Below are 21,201 nucleotides of genomic sequence, written 5' to 3'. Positions count from 1 at the left end.
AATATGGGTCGGCAAAATTATCTACCGCAGGAAACCTTAATTTCACCGTTGGTGCCCAACTTCGCCCAAACAAAATATTAAATCATAAATCAAATCATGCTCATAAATCATTAATTTAATATACGCGATATAATCCGATTTCATAGTTTTATATCATGAGTAACTATCGCGGTAACCGAAGACAATATTAAAATAATAATTTTACAAAGAAATTGAAAAACTTTGAATTCACAATAAAAAGAGCTGTGTAAAAACAGGTCAAATGTAAAAAAAAACTATCTTTGCCACCCGTCCCCACCTTTGCCTTACAATACATATTTTTATTTTGAAATGTATACTTAAACGTCTTCCAATTCCTATATGTTGAATACGCCCATGAATCCCATGATGAATAACACATTTATAACAGTGTTTGAACATAAGTATTTACCTAGTTCCCATAATTTCTAAAGGACGACGAAGAATTTCGTACATAAACGCACCAAGCCCTATCTCTATATATATTACTGTCCTACTCGCACAGCCGGTATAATATCATGGACGGGACGCGTAGCAATATAATTACGTACGTGCGATAGAGATAGGTCGGCGGGTCATTGTACGAAATTTCTCGTGGTCAGCGTCCTTTCGTTACTATCATAGAGTAACTTATACTAGAGCGGTACTGTCATAGTAAATTTTGTAACCCCAGTAAATTCACTGCCAAACACACTTTAAAACTAAAAATGAAGATTTATAAAAATACGATAAAATGTATTTAAATATGGATGATTTTTTTATTTGCATTAATTATTATTATGATTTTGACCCATGTTTTTTCACTTATATGCGTTAAAATTGTTAAATAACAAACGAAACCGTCAACGCCATCTATACGACAGTAGGCCAAAGCTAGTAGCGCCCTCTGATCGAGAATCAAATTTTCTTGATTTTCGAGGCACGTTTTTTCCTTAGACTGTATGCATCTATTACGGAGTTATATCTATCTTCGGATAAGACAATAATAAAACAATTAAAACTTGCCTTCTATTATGACATCGTTTAGGAAGTTCAGCATTTTCTTCTCGGTTGCGTTCAACGTCCTCACTGGGTTCACATTTAAGGGGATCAGGCATTACACTTTCCGATAGTAATGGTGTATATACGTAATCCTCGTTTGATTGTGTGACATGCTCTTCTACCTATAAACCAAAGTAATGTCTCCATGTAATAGACTTTATCGACGCACATATCGTTAGTGCCCTAAAATGCGTTCAGAAACCGTAGGAAATGACCAGCATTATTACAACCAATTTTACTATGAGAACTTTCTTATCTGTGGTAGTAGGTAAAATCTGTACTTTAATGTTATTACGTTATAGATTTTTGTAAGGTTATGAGTTTAAATTTGGAACAGCAGTCGGAAGTCAAGTGGGTCCCTATTCTAGTATCCATAGATATTAAAACAGTTATCGAAACGAAACGTCAATTCAGTCAAATTTATTTTTATTGCATTATTTTAATATCTAGTCTTTAGATATTTTACAGGTAGCACTAGTAGCAATGCAGGTCATTTCTCTACGGCTTCTGAACCCATCTTAGAGTACTTATGATATGTGTGTAGATAAAGTAGTGTATGCAACTGTACAGAACTAGGCCTTAAAACACTCGTGTGATTCTATTATGAAACTCGCTGACACTCGTTTCATAAAACCACACTTGTGTTTTAAGGCCTCTCATTATGTATCAGTTGCACAAACTACTATTAACAAGGGGTGAAGTCACGTAATGAAAAGCAATACTACGTAACGTACGACGACGTAATATTGCGACGAAAGATATGGCCCACGCGCGGGGTTTTTACCTTTTATCTCAATAACTCTAAAAAATTCATCTCCCTCGGTTATATCACTAGCTATTTTATATTAAAATTTTACTGCTATGGCAGGCCTATGGAAATCTCCGCGCGAGCTCGGATTTATACCTACGACTCGCTTCCCGCCGGCGGTACATAGGTAAGCCAGCTAGTTGGTTGTCACACGCGCACACCCGCGCACGTCACCGCGCGCTATGCCAAAGAAATGTTTTCGTTACGAACAAATAACACAGCTTGTAGTGTGGGGATGCAGAAACAACAAAACAAATAAAAAATATCATTTTTTCCTCTTTCGACAGATGAGGAAAAGTAAGCAGACATTCTAAATATAGGTATTTACACCTACTGCTATTATTTTTACGATAGTTACAAGCTACGTAGTACTATTAAATTGTTTTAAAGATGTAGGTAATGTTAAGACACATTTAGGTCGGGTTGCACCAAATCGTCTGTCACCGTTTCAGCGTTCGCTAAATTTTATTGTATGGGAAGCTTCATAGTTTTCTGCTGCTTGGCGTTGATCAGCCTGTTAATTGTGGTTGGTGCAACTGACCCTTAATAGTTAGATATCTACCTAAGACGCCTAAGTATTTGAAGAAGCGTCGGCAACCCTAGCGATGTGTCGGCGCGCGCGGTGCGGGGAGCGGCGCGTTGAAGGTCACTCCATTGTATTTTTGTGTAGGTATCAAAACGGTAGGTATTTGCGTTTTCTTTGAGATTAAGTATCTGTTCGTAAGAACTATTATATAATCTGTGCTGACGCTCAAAAGACGCTAGTGTGGGGCGGCCCTTACATTTTTCTCGTTGGCGTCAGGATCGTTTTCGTTTAGTATTTGTAGTATTTTACTAGAAACCCTATCATTCCACGGGCTTCTCTTGCGATCTTGTCTGCGCGCGTTTATTACTAACGTCCGCCATGTCTGAAATTAAGATAAAATAAGAAAATAACATTTAAGAAATCACATAAAAATTAATATACAGTATACAGTATCACACAGTACAGTATACAGGTCGCGGGAATTCGATGGATGCGAGCGGCACAGGATCGGTCGGAGTGGCGAGCCTTGGGGGAGGCCTATGTCCAGCAGTGGACGTCTATCGGCTGACCTGATGATGATGATGATGATGATACAGTATAATATAACCATTTAGAATCATAATTTATTCCAACGTCCATTGTACCAGACCAGATAACGGGAAAATAGAATTCAAAATCTGCAACAAATTCAATTATTTTGCACTTAGGGGATAAAATGCAATTTTGCACACTGCGGTTAACAACCGGTCTGGCCTAGTGAAGCCCTGCCTGCGAAGCCGATGGTCCTGGGTTCGAATCCCGGTAAGTGTAGTAGTGGACGAGGGCGTTTATTGTATGTAGATGGATGGATACTTACACACTTCCATCTGGTAACGCTCTTAGCGGCCACACTTGTATCAGCATTGTTCAAATATCTAGATAACCGCCGCCATTCATCGTGGTGCGGGTCATGCTCGGTGTTCATGTACAGACATCTTGCTCGCGCTAGGGAGGGGCGGCGCTCCATGTAGCGGACGAGGGCGTTTATTTGAGTTTGGGTGCAACGACTGAAAAAAAAAAACAATTATAAAGTCCAATTACCTTAAAGGAAAACTACTTAAGCCTCAAATTACCAACTATTTTCTACATAAAGTCAAAACATTTAAAACAAAATTACTACACTTAAATATACTGTTTCACTGGGCCCAAACAGAATAGACTAACAATATGGCGCTGTGCGGCCCTTTGCACTGTGCGGTCCTTTGCACTGTGCGGTCCTTTGTACTGTGCGGTCCTTTGCACTGTGCGGTCCTTTGCACTGTGCGGTCCTTTGCACTGTGCGGTAATTAGGTTGTCAAGCGCTAACGTTAGATTCTGTTACCATAAAAATATGGCGACCTACAGACACAAGGACACAACTACTTGAAATAAATTTAAAAGTGGAAAAATTACTGCCTTGGGTGAGACTTGAACTCACTGCCTCTGGAAGCTTAATAGTATCGTTCGCAGACGATTCTGCTTGTTAAAAATTAATTTAAAAATTAACTACTTGAGCTCTCATATTTTTGAATACATTATTTTGCACATTATAGTGCGACACGAAAGAGTAGAAATTAAATAAAATGGAACTAAAAATTTTCCATACAAAACCGTTGCCATGTTTAAGCATTGTACGTCAAACATTTGACAGTAACGAAGAAAGTGGCGCCCTCATTTAATTTCTACTATTTTATGTCGCACTGTACACGGTTTATTTCCTTGTCAATATCACGAATATAATTCAGTCACTATAGTTGAGAAATAAACATACTTACACTCTTCTATTTTTCTTATACGAACTGTCTTGCCTATTTTCATTTTCATTTTGCACCGGTAAACCACGATCGGAATGTACAGAAGACTGTGTACTTCGTTGGTCAGGAGACATTTCACGGCTTCGTTCCCCAGGGGACATTTCTACATGCTCAGGAGACTTTTGGCCTTGTTTAGGGTTATTTTCAGACTCTTGGTTGGCAGGGTCGTCATGAGACGGGTCACATAATATTATGTCGGGCTTCGTGTGTTTTGGAGATAGTAAGTAAAGGACAGGCATACCGTCGGTTGGATCTGGTAGCGAGTCGAATTCTTTCTCCTACAACAAGTAAAATTGGAAGGATAAAAATACGGTTAGATTTGTAATCAATAGTCTAGCTAGACGCAGCCATTCTTAAAGTGTGCTCCGCGGAGCTCTCATCATCATCATCATCATGTCAGCCGATAGACGTCCACTGCTGGACGTAGGCCTCCCCCAAGGCTCGCCACTCCGACCGATCCTGTGCCGCTCGCATCCACCGAATTCCCACGACCTTCATCAGGAGCTCGCAGCTCGCGCAGACCGCGGAGCTCTAGGGCTCCGCAAAGCCTCTGTTGGGGCTACGCGAGAACACTTGTAATAATAAGAAAAAAACCAGCTCTATATGTATGTCTGGTCAACAGTGATGAACGATTTTTATTTTATTTAGGGCTCCGTATCATATCACCTAAAAAGTTTGAGAACCGCTAAATATCACCTAAAAAGTTTGAGAACCGCTAAATATCACCTAAAAGTTTGTGAACCGCTGAGCTAGAGAATATGGTTGAATTCGAATTGTTTTAAAAATGATTTAAACAAAATAAAAGCAGCTCTGTTACAATTGGAAATGATTTCAATTACATTGAAGTAATTGGGGGTATTACTGCAATGTTCTGCCGCCAGAGTGCAGCAGTAGCACCTATCGTAAACCACAGAGCAACTTATACATACTGTGCCTTACTGTTTTTTGACAAGTTTTCACAGGCCTACCGGGAAACGCGAAAATCGCAATTTAGTTATCTGCCTCTTTATCGCTCGAATATGCAAGTGATAGAGAGGTTAGATAACGCCCCCTACGCAGAGTTTCGCATAATATTCCCTATTAATACTATGGCTCCACGGTCCATGGACCTTAGAATGTTAATATTGAAACTAATAATTATGTTACAGCCCTCAAGCAGTTTAGCTAGGCTATATAGCAAAGAAATATACTTGCTAAAATAAATGGGCCAATCAACTTTTTCTAATTCTAATGTTTTTATGTTTTTGGTTTTAATAAATTAACTTTTTCTTGTCACTCATTGCCATGTCACCACGGTCACCTGGGTCACTTTTTAAATGGTATTATGGTAGTATTAAAAACAGCGAAACATATTATAATGGTAGTTTAGGCCTTTAACTATGCTCTGTTGTCGCCTGGCTGACGGAAATAACAACAAATAATTGTTCCACCCAAATAATATCTAACCACATTTTTTGCACAAATGTAATAGGGTATTTGACTGTATTGAAAATAAATTATTTTACACCATACGTGAAATAAAGCACCAGAAGATTAATAGAGAACCGTAGACAGCATGTTTTTTTAGACACAATTTCTATCTTCTCGTATAAAACTATAAAGTGTAGGTAATTTGATTGTGACGTCACACGCTAGTGTTTCATATAAATTCCATCGTAGCAAAATCGTTTTGACAGTTCGAAAAAAGAAACGATTCTAGTAGCCAAATACCCTATTTATAGTTTTTTCTTACTGACATAAGAAAATGCAGATTCTCTTAAAATTATAATTAAAATAATTGATTGAGTAAGACCAAGATAAGTCTGCAACGATTTTGATAGCATACGCAGTGCAAGTGTTACTTGTACGTCATAATTTCATAGCAGTTTGACGTTTAAAATAACACTTACACTGCCTGGGCCTGTGCTATCAAAATCGTTGCAGACTTATCTTGGTCTAACTCTAGGTATTTACCGTTTCAATGTTTAACTCGATGGGATCCTTTTTACAAATTTCTAGGACTTTCCGGTCTAATCCGAAAAGCGTTTCGTTAAACCATTTTTTCTTTAGAACGCTTACTTTGAAGTCTCGCCACGTCTGGAAATAACGATACATTCAAAAACCAATATATTAGCATTGCATTGCATCAAAGTCAAATAATTTATTTATTTAGAGGTTGTAACCTAACGGAGTAGCCATTAACACGTAATAGCCATGTCAGATAAACGCATCAGCATCTATGTATCTGAGCTGCCACCATTCAGCGTAGTGCGGGTCGCCGTCGATCGCCTGTATGAACTTGGAAGTGGCTAGAACGGGGTAGGTGGTCATGTACTTTACTAAATACCTATAATATTTATAATAAAGGAGGTAACTAACCCGTTTCCAAGAGATAGTACTTTAGCTGTCCCTATTTTGTTCAGATACTTGCTGAGCTGCCGCTATTCAGCGTATTGTGGGCTGTGTGGGTCACCGTCGATCGCTTTCATGAACTTGGACGTGGCTAGAGCGAGATGGTAGGTCATGTGGTCTACTAAATATAATATTTATAGTTAAAAAAGTAACTAACCCGTTTCCAAGAGATAACACTTTTAGCTGTCCCTATTTTGTTCAGATACTTGCTTAGCTGCCTCCATTCAGCGTAGTGTGGGTCGCAGTCGACAACCGCTATGAACTTGGACGTGGCTAGAGCGGGGTGGCTGGTCATGTAGTCTACTAAAGCGTGTTTTTGGGCGTTGGTACCGTGTCTGTGAAATAATGATCTTATTTAAAATAAGTGGATCAATTTTTTATTATAACTACGACACGGTTACGTCTCCTGGGTCACGCCTTAAAATTTTAGTTTTATTGTATTTAAATTCATCGATCATGTATTGATGAGGTAGGTAAGCCTGTTCTATTGTAAAACAATATACATATTATGTGTATATATTGTATATATTTATTTCTCAAACTTAGTTGCTAGGCTTTAGATTCGAGAACCAATTGAGAAAGTTTTCAAATATTGAAAGCGCTTCAAACTTGGAGAACTGGATTATTATGCATATTTTCCTACTCCTGTACTTTTATTTGTCATTTATACATTTATAAACACATATATAAAATAATAGGCTTAAAGAAAAGTCTAGACTCAATAGAGTATAAAAGGAATACGAAGTGTTTGTCAGGTTTTATAGCTTATTATATGAACTTGCCTCAGAGGGCTCAGAGGTAAGTAAATTAGGCTAAGGCAAAAACTAATACAAAACATAATTTCTGCAACAAGCTTCGTCAAAAATAACCATAAACTAATGCCCATCCCCACCCTGCACCAAGACCGGCCCAAAAGTTCCCATTATGCTTGCAGCATTACCACGCTGTATGGCGATGGAAACCTGTTGGACCAGCCAAGATCCAGAGCGGGGATCATTACCCCTCTCTCTTAAACGCCTGCTCAACTCCCTAAAAAGCTGCAGAGCCTCATTACCCCAGGGTCCAGCAGTCTCCACAGCAACCGGTACGAAATCGTACACCACCTCCAAGGCGGAGTACTTGGCGTGTTTGAGCCTTGCAGCCGTTTCCGCCGCCGATCCTGCAGCGTTAAGGCAAAATGATATTAACTTACCCTTTTTTACACGTCATTTCTGGTTTATCTTGATCTAATTGTCCATTTTCACTTTGCACTGGCGAGGAACGGCCAGGGTGTTGTCCAGGAGACATTTGGTCAAAGTCCACTGCGAACGGTAGGGCATCTAAGTCTACCTGTAAACAATGATAATATTATATGACGATATAAATATCGGTTATACTCATATATAATATAAGGAGCACAAAAAATACTTCCATATTTATTTCACTACATACCAACGAATAAATAAATCTGTTTTTGTTGATTAATTTTCGAATACCATTCATTGTAAATTTACATTATAAGGTTGTCATAGTCACATCTTTAGATTAACGTTCCCTTAATAGCACAATCGAATTAAGTCTAACCTCGAAATCCTTCCAAAGATATGAAATTTGGTATGTATGTTAATTAAAGGTCTCTTTTTCATGTCCACACTATTTGACATTTGGAGACCTCGAGGAATCGCAGCCATCTTGGAAAATGTGTACCATCCTGGAGAAATTTGCGTTTTACTCTAAATATACGTTCTCTATGAAAATTTGGTGTAAGGCAACATTAAAGCTTATTAAATTCTACACAAAAAAGTCCTAGATATCTTTGCGGAAAAAATACGAGTACATCTTGTTATAGAAAATAATAGCTGAATCCAGATTTAGCGCTTATACCCTTTCAGGGGATATTCTCTTAATATGAAACTTGGAGGAATATGAATTCCACTTTTGTCTATACATTTGTACACGTTCTACCCCAATATCAACATTTTACTCGACTGCGACTTAAACAGAAAGTAGGGTTATGGGTTTAAATACTGAAAATCAGTATATCCTGTAGCTCAGGATACTGGACGGATTTTTTAAAATGACATATCGTTAGATTCCTCTTGGCCTTCACAACCTGTTTACACTTGATGTTAAGTCTAATCATACAAATATGAATGCGAAAGTGTTAAGCGAGGTTTAGACTAGCAAGAACTTGCATGCAATTTTCATTACATTGCGGTATCTGATCAAACTTTTGAATGCAGTTTACCTCAGTAGTCGGCAATGTAAAGCGAGGTTTAGACTAGCAAGAACTTGCATGCAATTTTCATTACATTGCGGTATCTGATAAACATTTTTAATGCAGTTTACCTTAGTAGTCAGCAATGTAACGTAAATTGCATGCAAGTTCTCGCTAGTCTAAACCTCGCTTTACGCAAATTGCATGCAAGTTATTTTACGACTAAACTACTCCTATACCCTTACCATATGGCAATCGTAGATTTTTTTTGAAACATCATTCGCTTGCCCTTGTCCCATTCACTTGGGGTCGGCGCAGCATGTCTTTTTCTTCCATACCTCTATGTCACCCGTCATCTCATCATTCACTTGCGTTAGTTTCATATCATCTTTCACACAGTCCATCCGCCTTTTCCACGGTTTTCCTCTCCTCGTACCTCCCTCCACATTCATTCTTAATACCTTTCTCGTCACATGACTTTCATCCCTCCGTATCACATGCCCGTACCATGCTAGGCGATTTGCCCTTAGATTTTTTTGAAACAATATCAGTAAAATAATCATACTTACAGTTTCCATATTAGACTCCTCGTCTTGTTGGGTATCTGCTGCCTTTATTAAAATTTGAAGAATTCTCTGATTTACATTAGAATTCCGTTCGTTACTTGGTTCTTTTTTAGCAGCTTTCTTAAGATCGCGCCATGTCTGCAAATTAAATTTTTGGAGGTCAAAGGGTTAAGTGTTAGGTGGGCGACAAAGCCAGCAAATTTCTGCCCTTAAACGATAACACTAGGAATCTTTGAATGTGTAATGCAAATAGTTTTGCAAGCGTCCTAGGCTATGATGACCTCTTTACATTAGAATTAGGCGCGTAGGCCTTTCAATGTGGTCTCAATAATGTCTTTGGTTACCGCGCTAGTAATAGTTACTCATAAAAAAAAACGGCCAAGTGCGAGTCGCACTCGCGCACGAAGGGTTCCGTATCATTACGCAAAAAACAGCAAAAAATCACGTTTGTTGTATGGGAGCCCCACTTAAATATTTATTTTATTCTGTTTTTAGTATTTGTTGTTATAGCGGCAACAGAAATACATCATCTGTGAAAATTTCAACTGTCTAGCTATCACGGTTCATGAGATACAGCCTGGTGACAGACGGACAGACAGCGGCGTCTTAGTAATAGGGTCCCGTTTTTACACTTTGGGTACGGAATCCTAAAAAAAAGGGATTATATGGCGTATTCATGAAGGGATGTATTGTAAATTCATTAATTGCAATATATTGTCTCCTGAGTCACGGGACTGAATAATCGCAGACCCATACAATGTGCGTCGGAGTAAATTCTTAAGCAGGGTAATTTAAATACATACTAAAATAGAAGGACTTTCTACTATAGCAACAGTAAGCAAGATGCCTTTGTAAGCGTTACAATAGCGTAAGTTTTGTTAAAGTGCTTCTAGTTTTATAGATATTTGCCATTTTCTAAAGCACCCCGTTTTTGAAGTGACCCCAACGCACCTCACATTGTTTTTGAAGTAAAACTTCTTTAGGCGCGACGTGAGGGTAACTCAGATTTTGTTTTCTAACGGAAGTAACGCTCAGTAGTGACTCACGCACAATAGGACACACGTCAAAGTGCCAACATAGCAATAAACGTCATCGTCAAAGAAGTTTTACTTCAATCGCGCGTAAAGATTACACGCACACACTTTTTTTTACTCACTCGTTTCCAAGCCAAAGTGCTTCTTTTTCTAATGTCAATTCTGTTAAGGTAATTGCTTAAACTTCGCCACTCTGCGTTGTAGGGGCATTGGGTGTCTCCAGCTACAACAACAGCAGAATACAGTCAAGGTAACTATCACTATCATGAAGATCATGGATAACAAAACTTCCGTGAGACACAGACATATTATTATATTAATAACGCCTGCCTGCGGATTACATCATTTGTAAGTAGATGACGAAGCCTGTTGCTGATTTGCTTTTGTGTCCACTTGACGAAGCCTGCGTTGCCGATCACGATCTATGCATGGACTTTCTATTTACTGTTTTATTTATTGTGACGTGAAAGAAATATATAATCTACAATTTAAAAAAAAAACTAGTTATATGTATATATTAATAATTAGTTAAGTAAATTATATGTACGTCACACTTAAAGGAATGTCTCATATAACGAAGGCGCCACATGCGGAATCTAGACTCTTAACACCCTATAATAACAAACATGATTGATTGCCGACTTCGTGAAATGAAATACATTACATAATACATAGCGTAAAAAAATATATATTATAAGATAAGATTAAGATGAAATAAGAGCGATTACAGCGGCAGTTAAGCCTTAGGGGGGGTTTGTTCGCTGTCATAATTTTTATAATGTATATATACTTTGTGTTAATAAATAAATGAAAAAAAAAACCGTTAACCATGATTGTGGTTGGTCAGTGCCTCCGAACTGGAAAACAGTTTTGGGTACTACGTCGGTGGACAGTGTGGACGAACCATTAGCGAATGACGTAGTGAGTGTTGTGTGCAACCCATCATTTGACAATAATGCCGTAAACGAGTTTATATATAAAGCCAAGGATATACCTGCAGATTTCGCTACGGCCAGAGCGGGATGTTTCTCCATGTAGTCAACTAACGCGCATATTTGGTTGGTGGTTGAACGCCTGAAATTCATATACATTTATATGATTTGTACAATGTATAGTAAGCTGCAGAAATAACTGACCCCCCTGCAAACAAGTTTCTATGCAGGTCAGTTATCTTATGTGATGCTTACTGTACATATGTGGTATTTTCTTAAAAAAAGGGACCTTATTGTCGATGGCGCTTACGCCATTATTAACGATGCTCCGATATAAATACAATGCCGCGCGACGCTGTGCGGCGTAAGCGCCATCGACAATAAGGTCCCTTTTCATAGAAAATGCCCCATATAAACAAAAATTACGTTGAGTGCTCACTCCATACTCCACTAAATGGTTATCCTTTATGAATATTAAGTTATATGGAAGGTATGGTTTATGGTTATTAAAAAATAATCGCTTAAGTCCTAACTTAACACTTGTTAAGCTAGACTTAAATCGTAATTTATAAAGTTTTCGCAAAATATTTATCAGTACGGTTTTTACTCACTATTATTTTTAGTCGCTTTTGGCGACATGTTTCGGATTCTTTGGGAATCCATCCATCCATGGATAAATATTTTGAAATATGTCTCACGATAGTGCGATTAGTTTTCGCAAAATTCGCTTATAACTTATTACAAATGGGTATTTTTATCTATTTATGTTCTCTAAGTTTACTTATTTTTCTACGGTTGAGATAATTTGGTCGTTAACCAGGTAAAAAAATTACTGTAACAATTAGCACAAAATTTTGTGTCATATCTAGTTTTAACTTACGTTTTAAAACGCCGCAAATGTTGTCGCAAAGGGACCACGTTTACAGCGGACACGTCGCGTTGTACAGGGGGCATTTGATTTGAAGAAGCTTCGTTAACTGTTTCGGCCCGAATGAATTGCGGTGGTAAACGTAAATGTAAATCGTCATCTGCCTGTAAAATACAAAGTAACCGTACTTTAGTTACAACTCTATTGTCTTGTGACCCAGGAGATAACAGTAAGCAATTTTACAAAAATTACGTACTAAATTGTCAATCAAATATTCATTACCGTTTTACACTCTCGTTACTCATGACATGAGACAACAATTTAAGATTTTGTTAGATAATTTATTATAAACTGAAATAAATGTCATATACTAAGAAAAAGTGACCAGGGCCTCCAGTGCCCAATGCTGTCATAAGTTTATACAGACATTCAGGCTGTTTTGGAATCTAAATGTCACAATGAGTAGACGTAGATACGTAGGCATAGATCGTGTCATTCACGAAGACGCGTGCCTTGACTCGTATCGTATTGTCATGTTATTAAAGGTTAGATTTGACAAATCCGCGCATCATCGTGGATGACACAAACTATATATATGCATAGTGTGTTCTGCGTATCTAGATATGCATTCATATATTTTAGTAAGTACCCAGAGTACAAGTTTTGCTTGCTGTTGGGGCTGGTCGATCTGTGTAAGATTGTCTACAAAAGCTTACTTATTTCATTATTGATACCAGTATTTAGTCAGAGTATTTACTCACCGAAACATCGTTTGATGAATTTGTGCCTTGTTCGTGCGCTTCGATGATTTGTACGATTTTTTGCGTAATCACCGAGTTTTGTTTTGAAGTTATATTGTTTCTTTCTAAAGCGTTACGTTTTAGGTCACGCCACGTCTGAAAAAATATTAATAAGATAAAAAAGTATTGCTTACACATTCGGTCATAGTTAAACATTACCATCCTGTAAGATTAGCTCACACTTGTTGTTTATACGTATTGCCTAAATACGTGGGCAATGGAGCCCTTAGCTTCGCTTTGCCAGGCCCAAACAGAAAGGGCAAACCAAAGTGCGATGTCATCGCAAACGATTTAAACGCCTGTAAGTTAGTTAATAAAGACGATGTCCAGGATAGAGCGAAGATTACCAATAAAAAGTCTGCTACGCATTTACATTGATTAAGTATTATGAAATATTTTTTGAATTGGTGGCCATGGTGGCTGTGTTTTGTAATATTTTTTGTATGCATGTGCCTAGTTTTAAGATTTCAAACACAATGTAATATTGTTACTGAATAAAATGATGATGATGATGCTGCAATACTCGTGAAATTGCAAGTGTTTATAACCTGCGTTACCCGCTTATGGGTGGTAAAAAAAGCAAACGTAAAATGCTAACCTGTCGCCAAGCCGCCGTCTGTTTCGCAGGCCCGTTCCTATTCAAAAGCTGCCGTAATTTCTTCCAGTCCGCCTTCTTCTTGGGCGTCTGCTGGTTGCCGAACGCCATGCCAGTGTTTATGGCCATGCAATCCACCAAAGCGTTGATTTGCTCTTGGTTGCTGCGTCTGCAAATAATGTGTTAACAATATTTTTTACATCAGTCCCCTGGGTCACAATTATTTTTAAGAGAGTGTTTTGAATATATTATTATTCATAACGACGGGACTTAATCGCGTAGAATAAGTTTTAAATTTACCTCTGACCGAGTCGACCGGTAGTCGTTGTGAATAATAATGAGTAAAAATCGTGAAAGTTGAAATCAGTGTCACAGCAATATAGTCTTGTAACATAATCATAGCTATAATAAATGGCACATCCTCATATTATTATTTTTTTGCGAAAACTCGAAAAGCCCTTCCTACTCATACAAGTAACATATATTTAGATTTTCTCAGAACGTAACGTATGTAAAGAAAAGAACGTATTTTCCGTATGTAGTTCTATTCTACCTTTAAATCACACATCTATAACTTGGTAGCGGTAGCTAATATTGTTAATCCCACGTGCGACCATTTCCATCTCTTTCGAACGAGTACTGTAAGAGCGATAAAGAAGATAAAGCTACGAAGTTTTTATCGTAAAGCACATCATCAGGCGAAACATGCGCTTGTTCAAACTTATTACCCTTAAGAAAACCATAATTTAATAAATAAAACATTACGATCTAGCCAACGATGTCGGCACAGGCGAGATACTACGAGCACTGTCCGAACTTAAGTCCGGAGTGCACTCAATCGACTCCAATCCGTTAGCTGGGCGGCATTGTGGCTCCAAATACTGGCTCTGGTCCTGGCCACCCGCCTCTAACCATTGGTAAGAATCTTCAGGGGTGAGGTGAATCGAAGAAGAGTGTGGTGATGGAGACATTTTCTGGAAAACATTTATTGACTATTATTTATTTATCAACCAACTTACACTCTTATCCGAAACATGTAAGCTACACGTTACATTAGTCTGCTACACATTAAATTTAGTTAATAATTATTGTTATTACTATGTACTATACATATAATCGTAGGGATGGACTCCAGATACAGAGTTGAAGTCGCCAGGAAATATAGCGACTTGATTATCTTGTTTGGAAGAAGAGAAAAACAATTATAATTATTGCCGTGAACAATTATTAAATACATTCATGGTTAAAACCTCGTAAACCTCAATATACACGGTACATATTCGTTACAATCTAATGTCGTTGCTTAAATAAACCAAAAATAAAGTAGCATTTCTTTTGTTTCATTGCTTCTTCCAACAAAAAAATCACAATTTACTATATACAACGAGTTTAAAATTAAAAAAAGGAAAAAAATACATGGAGGACCTTACGGGGATAAATGATATAGGACTGGCTTGAAGTTCACTCACTACTCATTTTTCAATATTGCTATATTTTGCTTTTGATCGATTTGATTTTATTCTATGCCGTCTATGTTATGTTCTTATGACGTCATATTGTATCTCTTTTTTTGTATTAGTTTATATAAACTGTGTGTAATTCATTTTTCGCCATATTGTAGGTTGTTTCTTTTATGTCTCTTTTTGTCTATTACCTTCCGTGGTTCTCATTGGAAGATCAGCGCTGGCATTTCGTGACACTTTATTTTTCACTATGTTCTTTTAATGTATGTCTATTGTCTGTGTACCAATAAAAACTATTCTATTCTATTCTATATTTTATACGACTTACAAGATTTCTGTGCTCCCTAGGGTTCCCGTCAGCTGGTGACATCAAGATTTCTCGAATTTTCATAGCCGGCTCTCTTGCCCTTGTATTATTTTGTGCAGCCGCTTGGACTTCCCTTAAAGCTTTCCTTTTGAGGTCGCGCCAAGTCTGAAAATTTACGACAATGTACATGAAAGTATGTAAGTTACCAAACTTTTTAACGTTGTGTATGCGTGTTGTTGGTATCATTTTGCCAACGTTTTAGAAATTATAGCCGTTATAAGAAGAAAATAGTGGCTTAGAAATCTGCGCCAATCACTTTTCAGAGCTTGCTGTGTCGAAGGTTCAGATTGCTGTGATGATTGCCAAACTGCGGTAGCAGACGGCACCCGAAGAAGAAGAGAAGATCTTAACAAATAAATCAATAATAAATATAGTAGCAGTGCCAGGTTTTCAAACTTACAACTTTCCATTTGTCCACAGTTTTGACTGACCCATTCTGGTTAAGAGTCTCAGCCAGGCGAAACCACTCTGTCTCCGCGGTGTACGGATCGTACTCGTGTCTGGCTAGCCGACGGTGGTTCCACATGTAGTCTATCAGCGCCATCTTCTGGGTCGCGGTGCAGCGACTGAAATAATTGTCAAAGCCGTTAACCAAAACACAATTTTAAACTGAAAGTGAGGTATGGCTCATACAAGAAATAAATTCAAAATTGGCCAGTGACATTTAAACATGTGGGAAATCGAGTTGATTTTCAATCAATCAATCATTAAAAAATTGTTTATCAAGGCAGTTTGTTTACAGAGGACCTACCGGGAAACGCGAATCCGAAATTTCGCTATCTGCCTCTTTAATTCTTTATCGTTCGTATATGCAAGAGTGACAGAGATAACGAAATTTCCATTTTCTTGTTTCGCGATAGATTGTGGTGGCGCCCTGGCGCCCCCCTACGCAGTGTTTCGCGTAATATTCCTTATTAAATTCCATCCAATTCACTTAGTAGGGAATTCACCTACTATAGGATACTGGGCCTTAGGAAATGCGAGGTGGGTTCTCTGTTCGTAGGCGCTTTTCGCTACATACGGTTTTTCCTTTGTTATCGGCTACGCTCCCAGCGCGTAGTTCGCGCTGGCACCGAATGTGTAGTATGACTACTAACATATATGCTTTACTTTACTTTACTTTATGTGACCCAAACGACGACAACATGAAACATATAGAAATCAAAGCTCTTTAAAACACGTAGGTAAATTAGAAATCTTAAAATTGTGACCCGGGAGACAAACAATACAAATTTTACCATTCAAATAAGTATGTTGAAAATACAGCCTTGTCATTAATTTCGTGTTAAAAACGTTTATCATTATCATAGTTGCTATGTCTCTTGGGTCACAATAAAATATATTTTTAAGTTTTTTTATAGTTTGAAATTTAGCTATAAGGTTTAGAAATTCTCCTGTTGGTCTTTGTACCAGAATAATTAAAACACAACAATGGTTTTGATGAAATTATGATATAAAATTATATAAAAATAGGTATAACACCCTATCATTATCAAAATCAAACCAATCATTAAAATTATTTCATAATTATATTTTAAATATACATATTATTATAATAAGTTAATATTTTCTGGTATCCTAGATACATATATATTTTATGTTATTATTATGTTGAAATTAAGAAACCAAGTAGGTTATAATACTTATAATTTTCCAAGTTTTGATGAAAATTATATGTTACTGTGGATTTGTGGAAGTATTTTTATCACTTATCTATGTTGATAAGATATCATATCAGTGACATATGCTCCAACATACTTATTGAAACACAACAAATGTCTTATCCATGGTGATAAGCGATAAAAACGCGACATTATGCTCAGTAAATAACATAAATGACATGACTGCACATATAAAATTTTAGAACTTATTTTAAAGAACATTTTTTTGAAATTGAAATTGAAATTGAAATCATTTATTGCATATCACATAGCAGGTACAGGTGTTCTTAAATATAAGCTGTTCATGTGACGCCCTGTTAGGGCACGGCAACATAGTTCCACATAGGGAAACATACTTATTTAATCTAAAATTATACATCTTATTATTTACATATGTGCCAAATAATTAATTAATTATTTTACATTTAAATAAAATCTGCCATGCACAATATCAAATACAATTACAATCAATTTACGATCACAAGTATCACAAAAGAGATATTATATATCTTCAAAAAATTCTCTGATATTATAGTAACATTTATCTAACAGAAATGTTTTTAGTTTCTTGCTAAACAGGCTTAATTTACTCTCGTTTTTTATGTTATTTGGGAGGTGATTATATATTTTTATTGACATATAGTGTGGGCTAGATGTGAACAGTTTCAGTTTAGAAAAGGGAAGTTTCAGTTTATTTAAATTTCGGTCGTTTCTTTTGGGTAGTGTTTCAGGAGAATATAGTTCGCTATGTTTTCTTACAAATTTACTGGTCTCTAGGATATATATAGAGGTAAGAGTGAGTATTTTATACTTTACAAAAAATGGCTTACAGGTTTCCATTTCGTCAATGTTGGCCATTATTCTGATGCATCTTTTTTGAAGAATAAATATTTTATCTATGTCGGTACTATTACCCCATAATACGATTCCGTAGGATAATCTGGAGTGAGCGTATGCATAGTACGCTGCAAGAGCTGTTTTTAAGTCCGTTACGCGTTTGAGGTGACATTATTATAAATACGAAAGTAACTGTCTGTCTGTCTGTTACCTCTTCATGCCTAAACTGCTGAATGCTTCGGTCATGTTTTAATTGAACAACTTTGCGAATTTCCTACTTTTTGCACTTGTATCGTAATGTACTATTAAAATTGCTGTCTTTTACTCTTTCCTATTCTGAATGTCACAGTATGTGTTACAGTGCAGTTCAATGCTAAGTAGCCTTCTACCAAGGCACGGAATTGGTTATTTTGAAAAACCCAAAATAGCCCAATGTTTTTAATTATTTTATGCTATTTACGTAGGACTGAATCATGTATTTAGGTAATAACTTCATATTATTAAATTGTCTCATTAAAAATGAAATAATAAACCAAAGAACGAAAATGAACATAATAATACCGGTATTTTTTGGTTGAAGAATAAACCGGTTCCGAGCCTTGCCTTCTACACTTTGTCAATGTCAGTGGTGGATTTGCCATAGGGTGGTATTCCATCTGTCCAATTTCTTTGTCCAATGTGCATTTGATAAAATAAATTGGATGACTTGATCAAATTTACTAGAAACACCGAAATTTGTTTAATTACAAATTATATTTAATTCAAAATGGCTATGCAAATAGTTTAAAACTTGCACCAAGATATTGGATAAGTGGAATGGGCCTCATCAAAGAAATTTGTTTAAATATTGAATATACAAATTGGACCAAGATATTGGACAGATGGAATTCCACCCTTAAGGCCCGGGCCTAGGGTGGCAAAACATTAGGAGTGGCAGCAAGGCGGCAGTTTATATTCATAATCATATTCATATATTTATTCATAATAATTCGTATTTCATGTCACAATATTATAAATTATTTACAAAATATGATTTGTATTGTAGCTAATGTAACATTTTACATAATAATATTAATAATATAAAAATTAGAATAAATTAAATCTATGATTAGGAACTTATTTCGTACTCCATAACCTCATTAAAGCTATAAAAAGTGTGCTCGATAAGCCATCGTTTCAGGTGCATTTTAAAGCTCGTTAATGACGACGCAGATAGAATTCTATCTTGCCAGCATGCAATGGAAAGAAGTATTTTAAATTTAAGAAGAATACAAAAAACAAGAAATATAGACATCCGCAAGAGAACAAAGATAACAGATGCCCTGCAGTTTAGTCTGAAACAAAAGTGGAGGTGGGCAGGTCATGTAGCAAGATATCAGGATCAAAGGTGGACAAATCTTGTAACAAAATGGCCAGGCCCAGCTGGAAAGAGAAGAGCGGGAAGGCAAAGAAAAAGATGGGCAGATGACATTGTACAGGCCCGGGGCCTAGGGTGGCAAAACATTAGGAGTGGCAGCAAGGCGGCAGTTTATATTCATAATCATATTCATATATTTATTCATAATAATTCGTATTTCATGTCACAATATTATAAATTATTTACAAAATATGATTTGTATTGTAGCTAATGTAACATTTTACATAATAATATTAATAATATAAAAATTAGAATAAATTAAATCTATGATTAGGAACTTATTTCGTACTCCATAACCTCATTAAAGCTATAAAAAGTGTGCTCGATAAGCCATCGTTTCAGGTGCATTTTAAAGCTCGTTAATGACGACGCAGATAGAATTCTATCTTGCCAGCATGCAATGGAAAGAAGTATTTTAAATTTAAGAAGAATACAAAAAACAAGAAATATAGACATCCGCAAGAGAACAAAGATAACAGATGCCCTGCAGTTTAGTCTGAAACAAAAGTGGAGGTGGGCAGGTCATGTAGCAAGATATCAGGATCAAAGGTGGACAAATCTTGTAACAAAATGGCCAGGCCCAGCTGGAAAGAGAAGAGCGGGAAGGCAAAGAAAAAGATGGGCAGATGACATTGTACAGGCTGCGGGAAAAAAATGGATGGATGTTGCCACCGACAAAGAGAGGTGGAGACAGATGGAGGAGGCTTATACCCTTGGGGACCACTAATGTGGGATAAAGCTAAATAATAATATAATAATAATAATGACGACGCATTCGTGACATGACTCGGCAGTCGGTTGTACACAGTCGGCCCCATCACGTGGGTTAGTTTCGCTGACTTGGCTAACCTATGCTTAACACCCAGGAGTCTGTGGGCATTCCGCAAGTTACGACCGTGGACGTCAGCTCCTCTCGCGTATTCATTAAGGTGACATCGCACATAGACAGCCACTTGGTATATCACCACAGAGGGCAGCGTGAGTATGTGGAGGTCCTTAAAGTGAAAGTATATGATTGGTGCTGAGAAAGGGGCGGCTAATAGTTACTACAGGGCCCTGTGTCTAGGGCGGCCAGACTGCAAATTTGCCACTGGTCAATGTAAAGTCTGTGCAGAGATAACTTAGTCCGACTTTAAAAGTTATAAAAACAAATGAACATTGTGTACGAGAAAGTAAATATTTGCGCTGCATTTAGAACCAGTTCACATATTTCAATAAAGGAACGCATTTTCCATAAGAAAATAAGCCAAGTAAGAAAAAACGTAACCTACATTCCAAGTAAAAACTTTGTATTAAACTCAAGACGACTTACATCTTATGAAGCATCCTCGGCTTCATGGTGCATTTGGTCTGTTATATTTATTGGTACAATATCTGAAAAATTCGGTTTGTCAAAAACGGGATAGCTTCATTGTTTATCAATATCTTCACCATAAATCATTTTGTTATCTATCAAATGTCAAGAATGAGTGAAGTCAGTGAAATGAATCAAGTGAATGACATGATAGACACGATTTTAGAACTTTAGAACTTTACGTTCCGAATAACCGTCTAAATACTATTGGTTATAAACTCGATAATTTCATTTGGAGCAGTTAATATTTTCTATTTAACTAGATTATAGTCTAAAATGTAAGCAGTTTTATGCGTTATTGATACGTTATTCCTTATTGCGTTATCAAAAAAATATTTAAAAAAAAAACGAGTTTTACTATAGTTTGTCAAAGGACTGTCTCATTTCAAACATAGACAGAGAGAATTTGGAGAGAATCATACTATCACTAGTACTAGCACCCAAAGGTGAAAGGATGGGTATAGTTTGTTCTTATTTAATGACAATTTGGTTTG

At 36.9% G+C, this 21,201-nt stretch overlaps 1 protein-coding gene across 1 annotated transcript; it reads right to left on the bottom strand.

Moving 5' to 3' along the window:
* Positions 1–430: 430 nt before the first annotated feature.
* Positions 431–20,831, bottom strand: LOC134750770 (uncharacterized). Its single transcript, XM_063686012.1, has 18 exons — positions 20,666–20,831; positions 15,839–16,004; positions 15,400–15,543; positions 14,374–14,582; positions 13,612–13,777; positions 12,975–13,109; positions 12,226–12,377; positions 11,408–11,487; positions 10,536–10,636; positions 9,383–9,517; positions 7,809–7,945; positions 6,774–6,951; positions 6,179–6,301; positions 4,187–4,503; positions 3,250–3,439; positions 2,650–2,775; positions 1,024–1,181; positions 431–446 (listed from the first exon to the last, which is right to left on the bottom strand). Exons 1-18 carry the CDS (start codon positions 20,689–20,691, stop codon positions 431–433), a joined length of 2,559 nt encoding a protein of 852 aa, XP_063542082.1. The 5' UTR covers positions 20,692–20,831.
* Between the last annotated feature and the right edge of the window lie 370 nt (positions 20,832–21,201).

The sequence above is a fragment of the Cydia strobilella genome, chromosome 20 (assembly GCF_947568885.1).
Source record: "Cydia strobilella chromosome 20, ilCydStro3.1, whole genome shotgun sequence".
Classification (NCBI taxonomy): domain Eukaryota; kingdom Metazoa; phylum Arthropoda; class Insecta; order Lepidoptera; family Tortricidae; genus Cydia; species Cydia strobilella.
The sequence above is the reverse complement of the archived record's forward strand: the minus strand, read 5'-3'. Positions and strand labels throughout refer to the sequence as shown.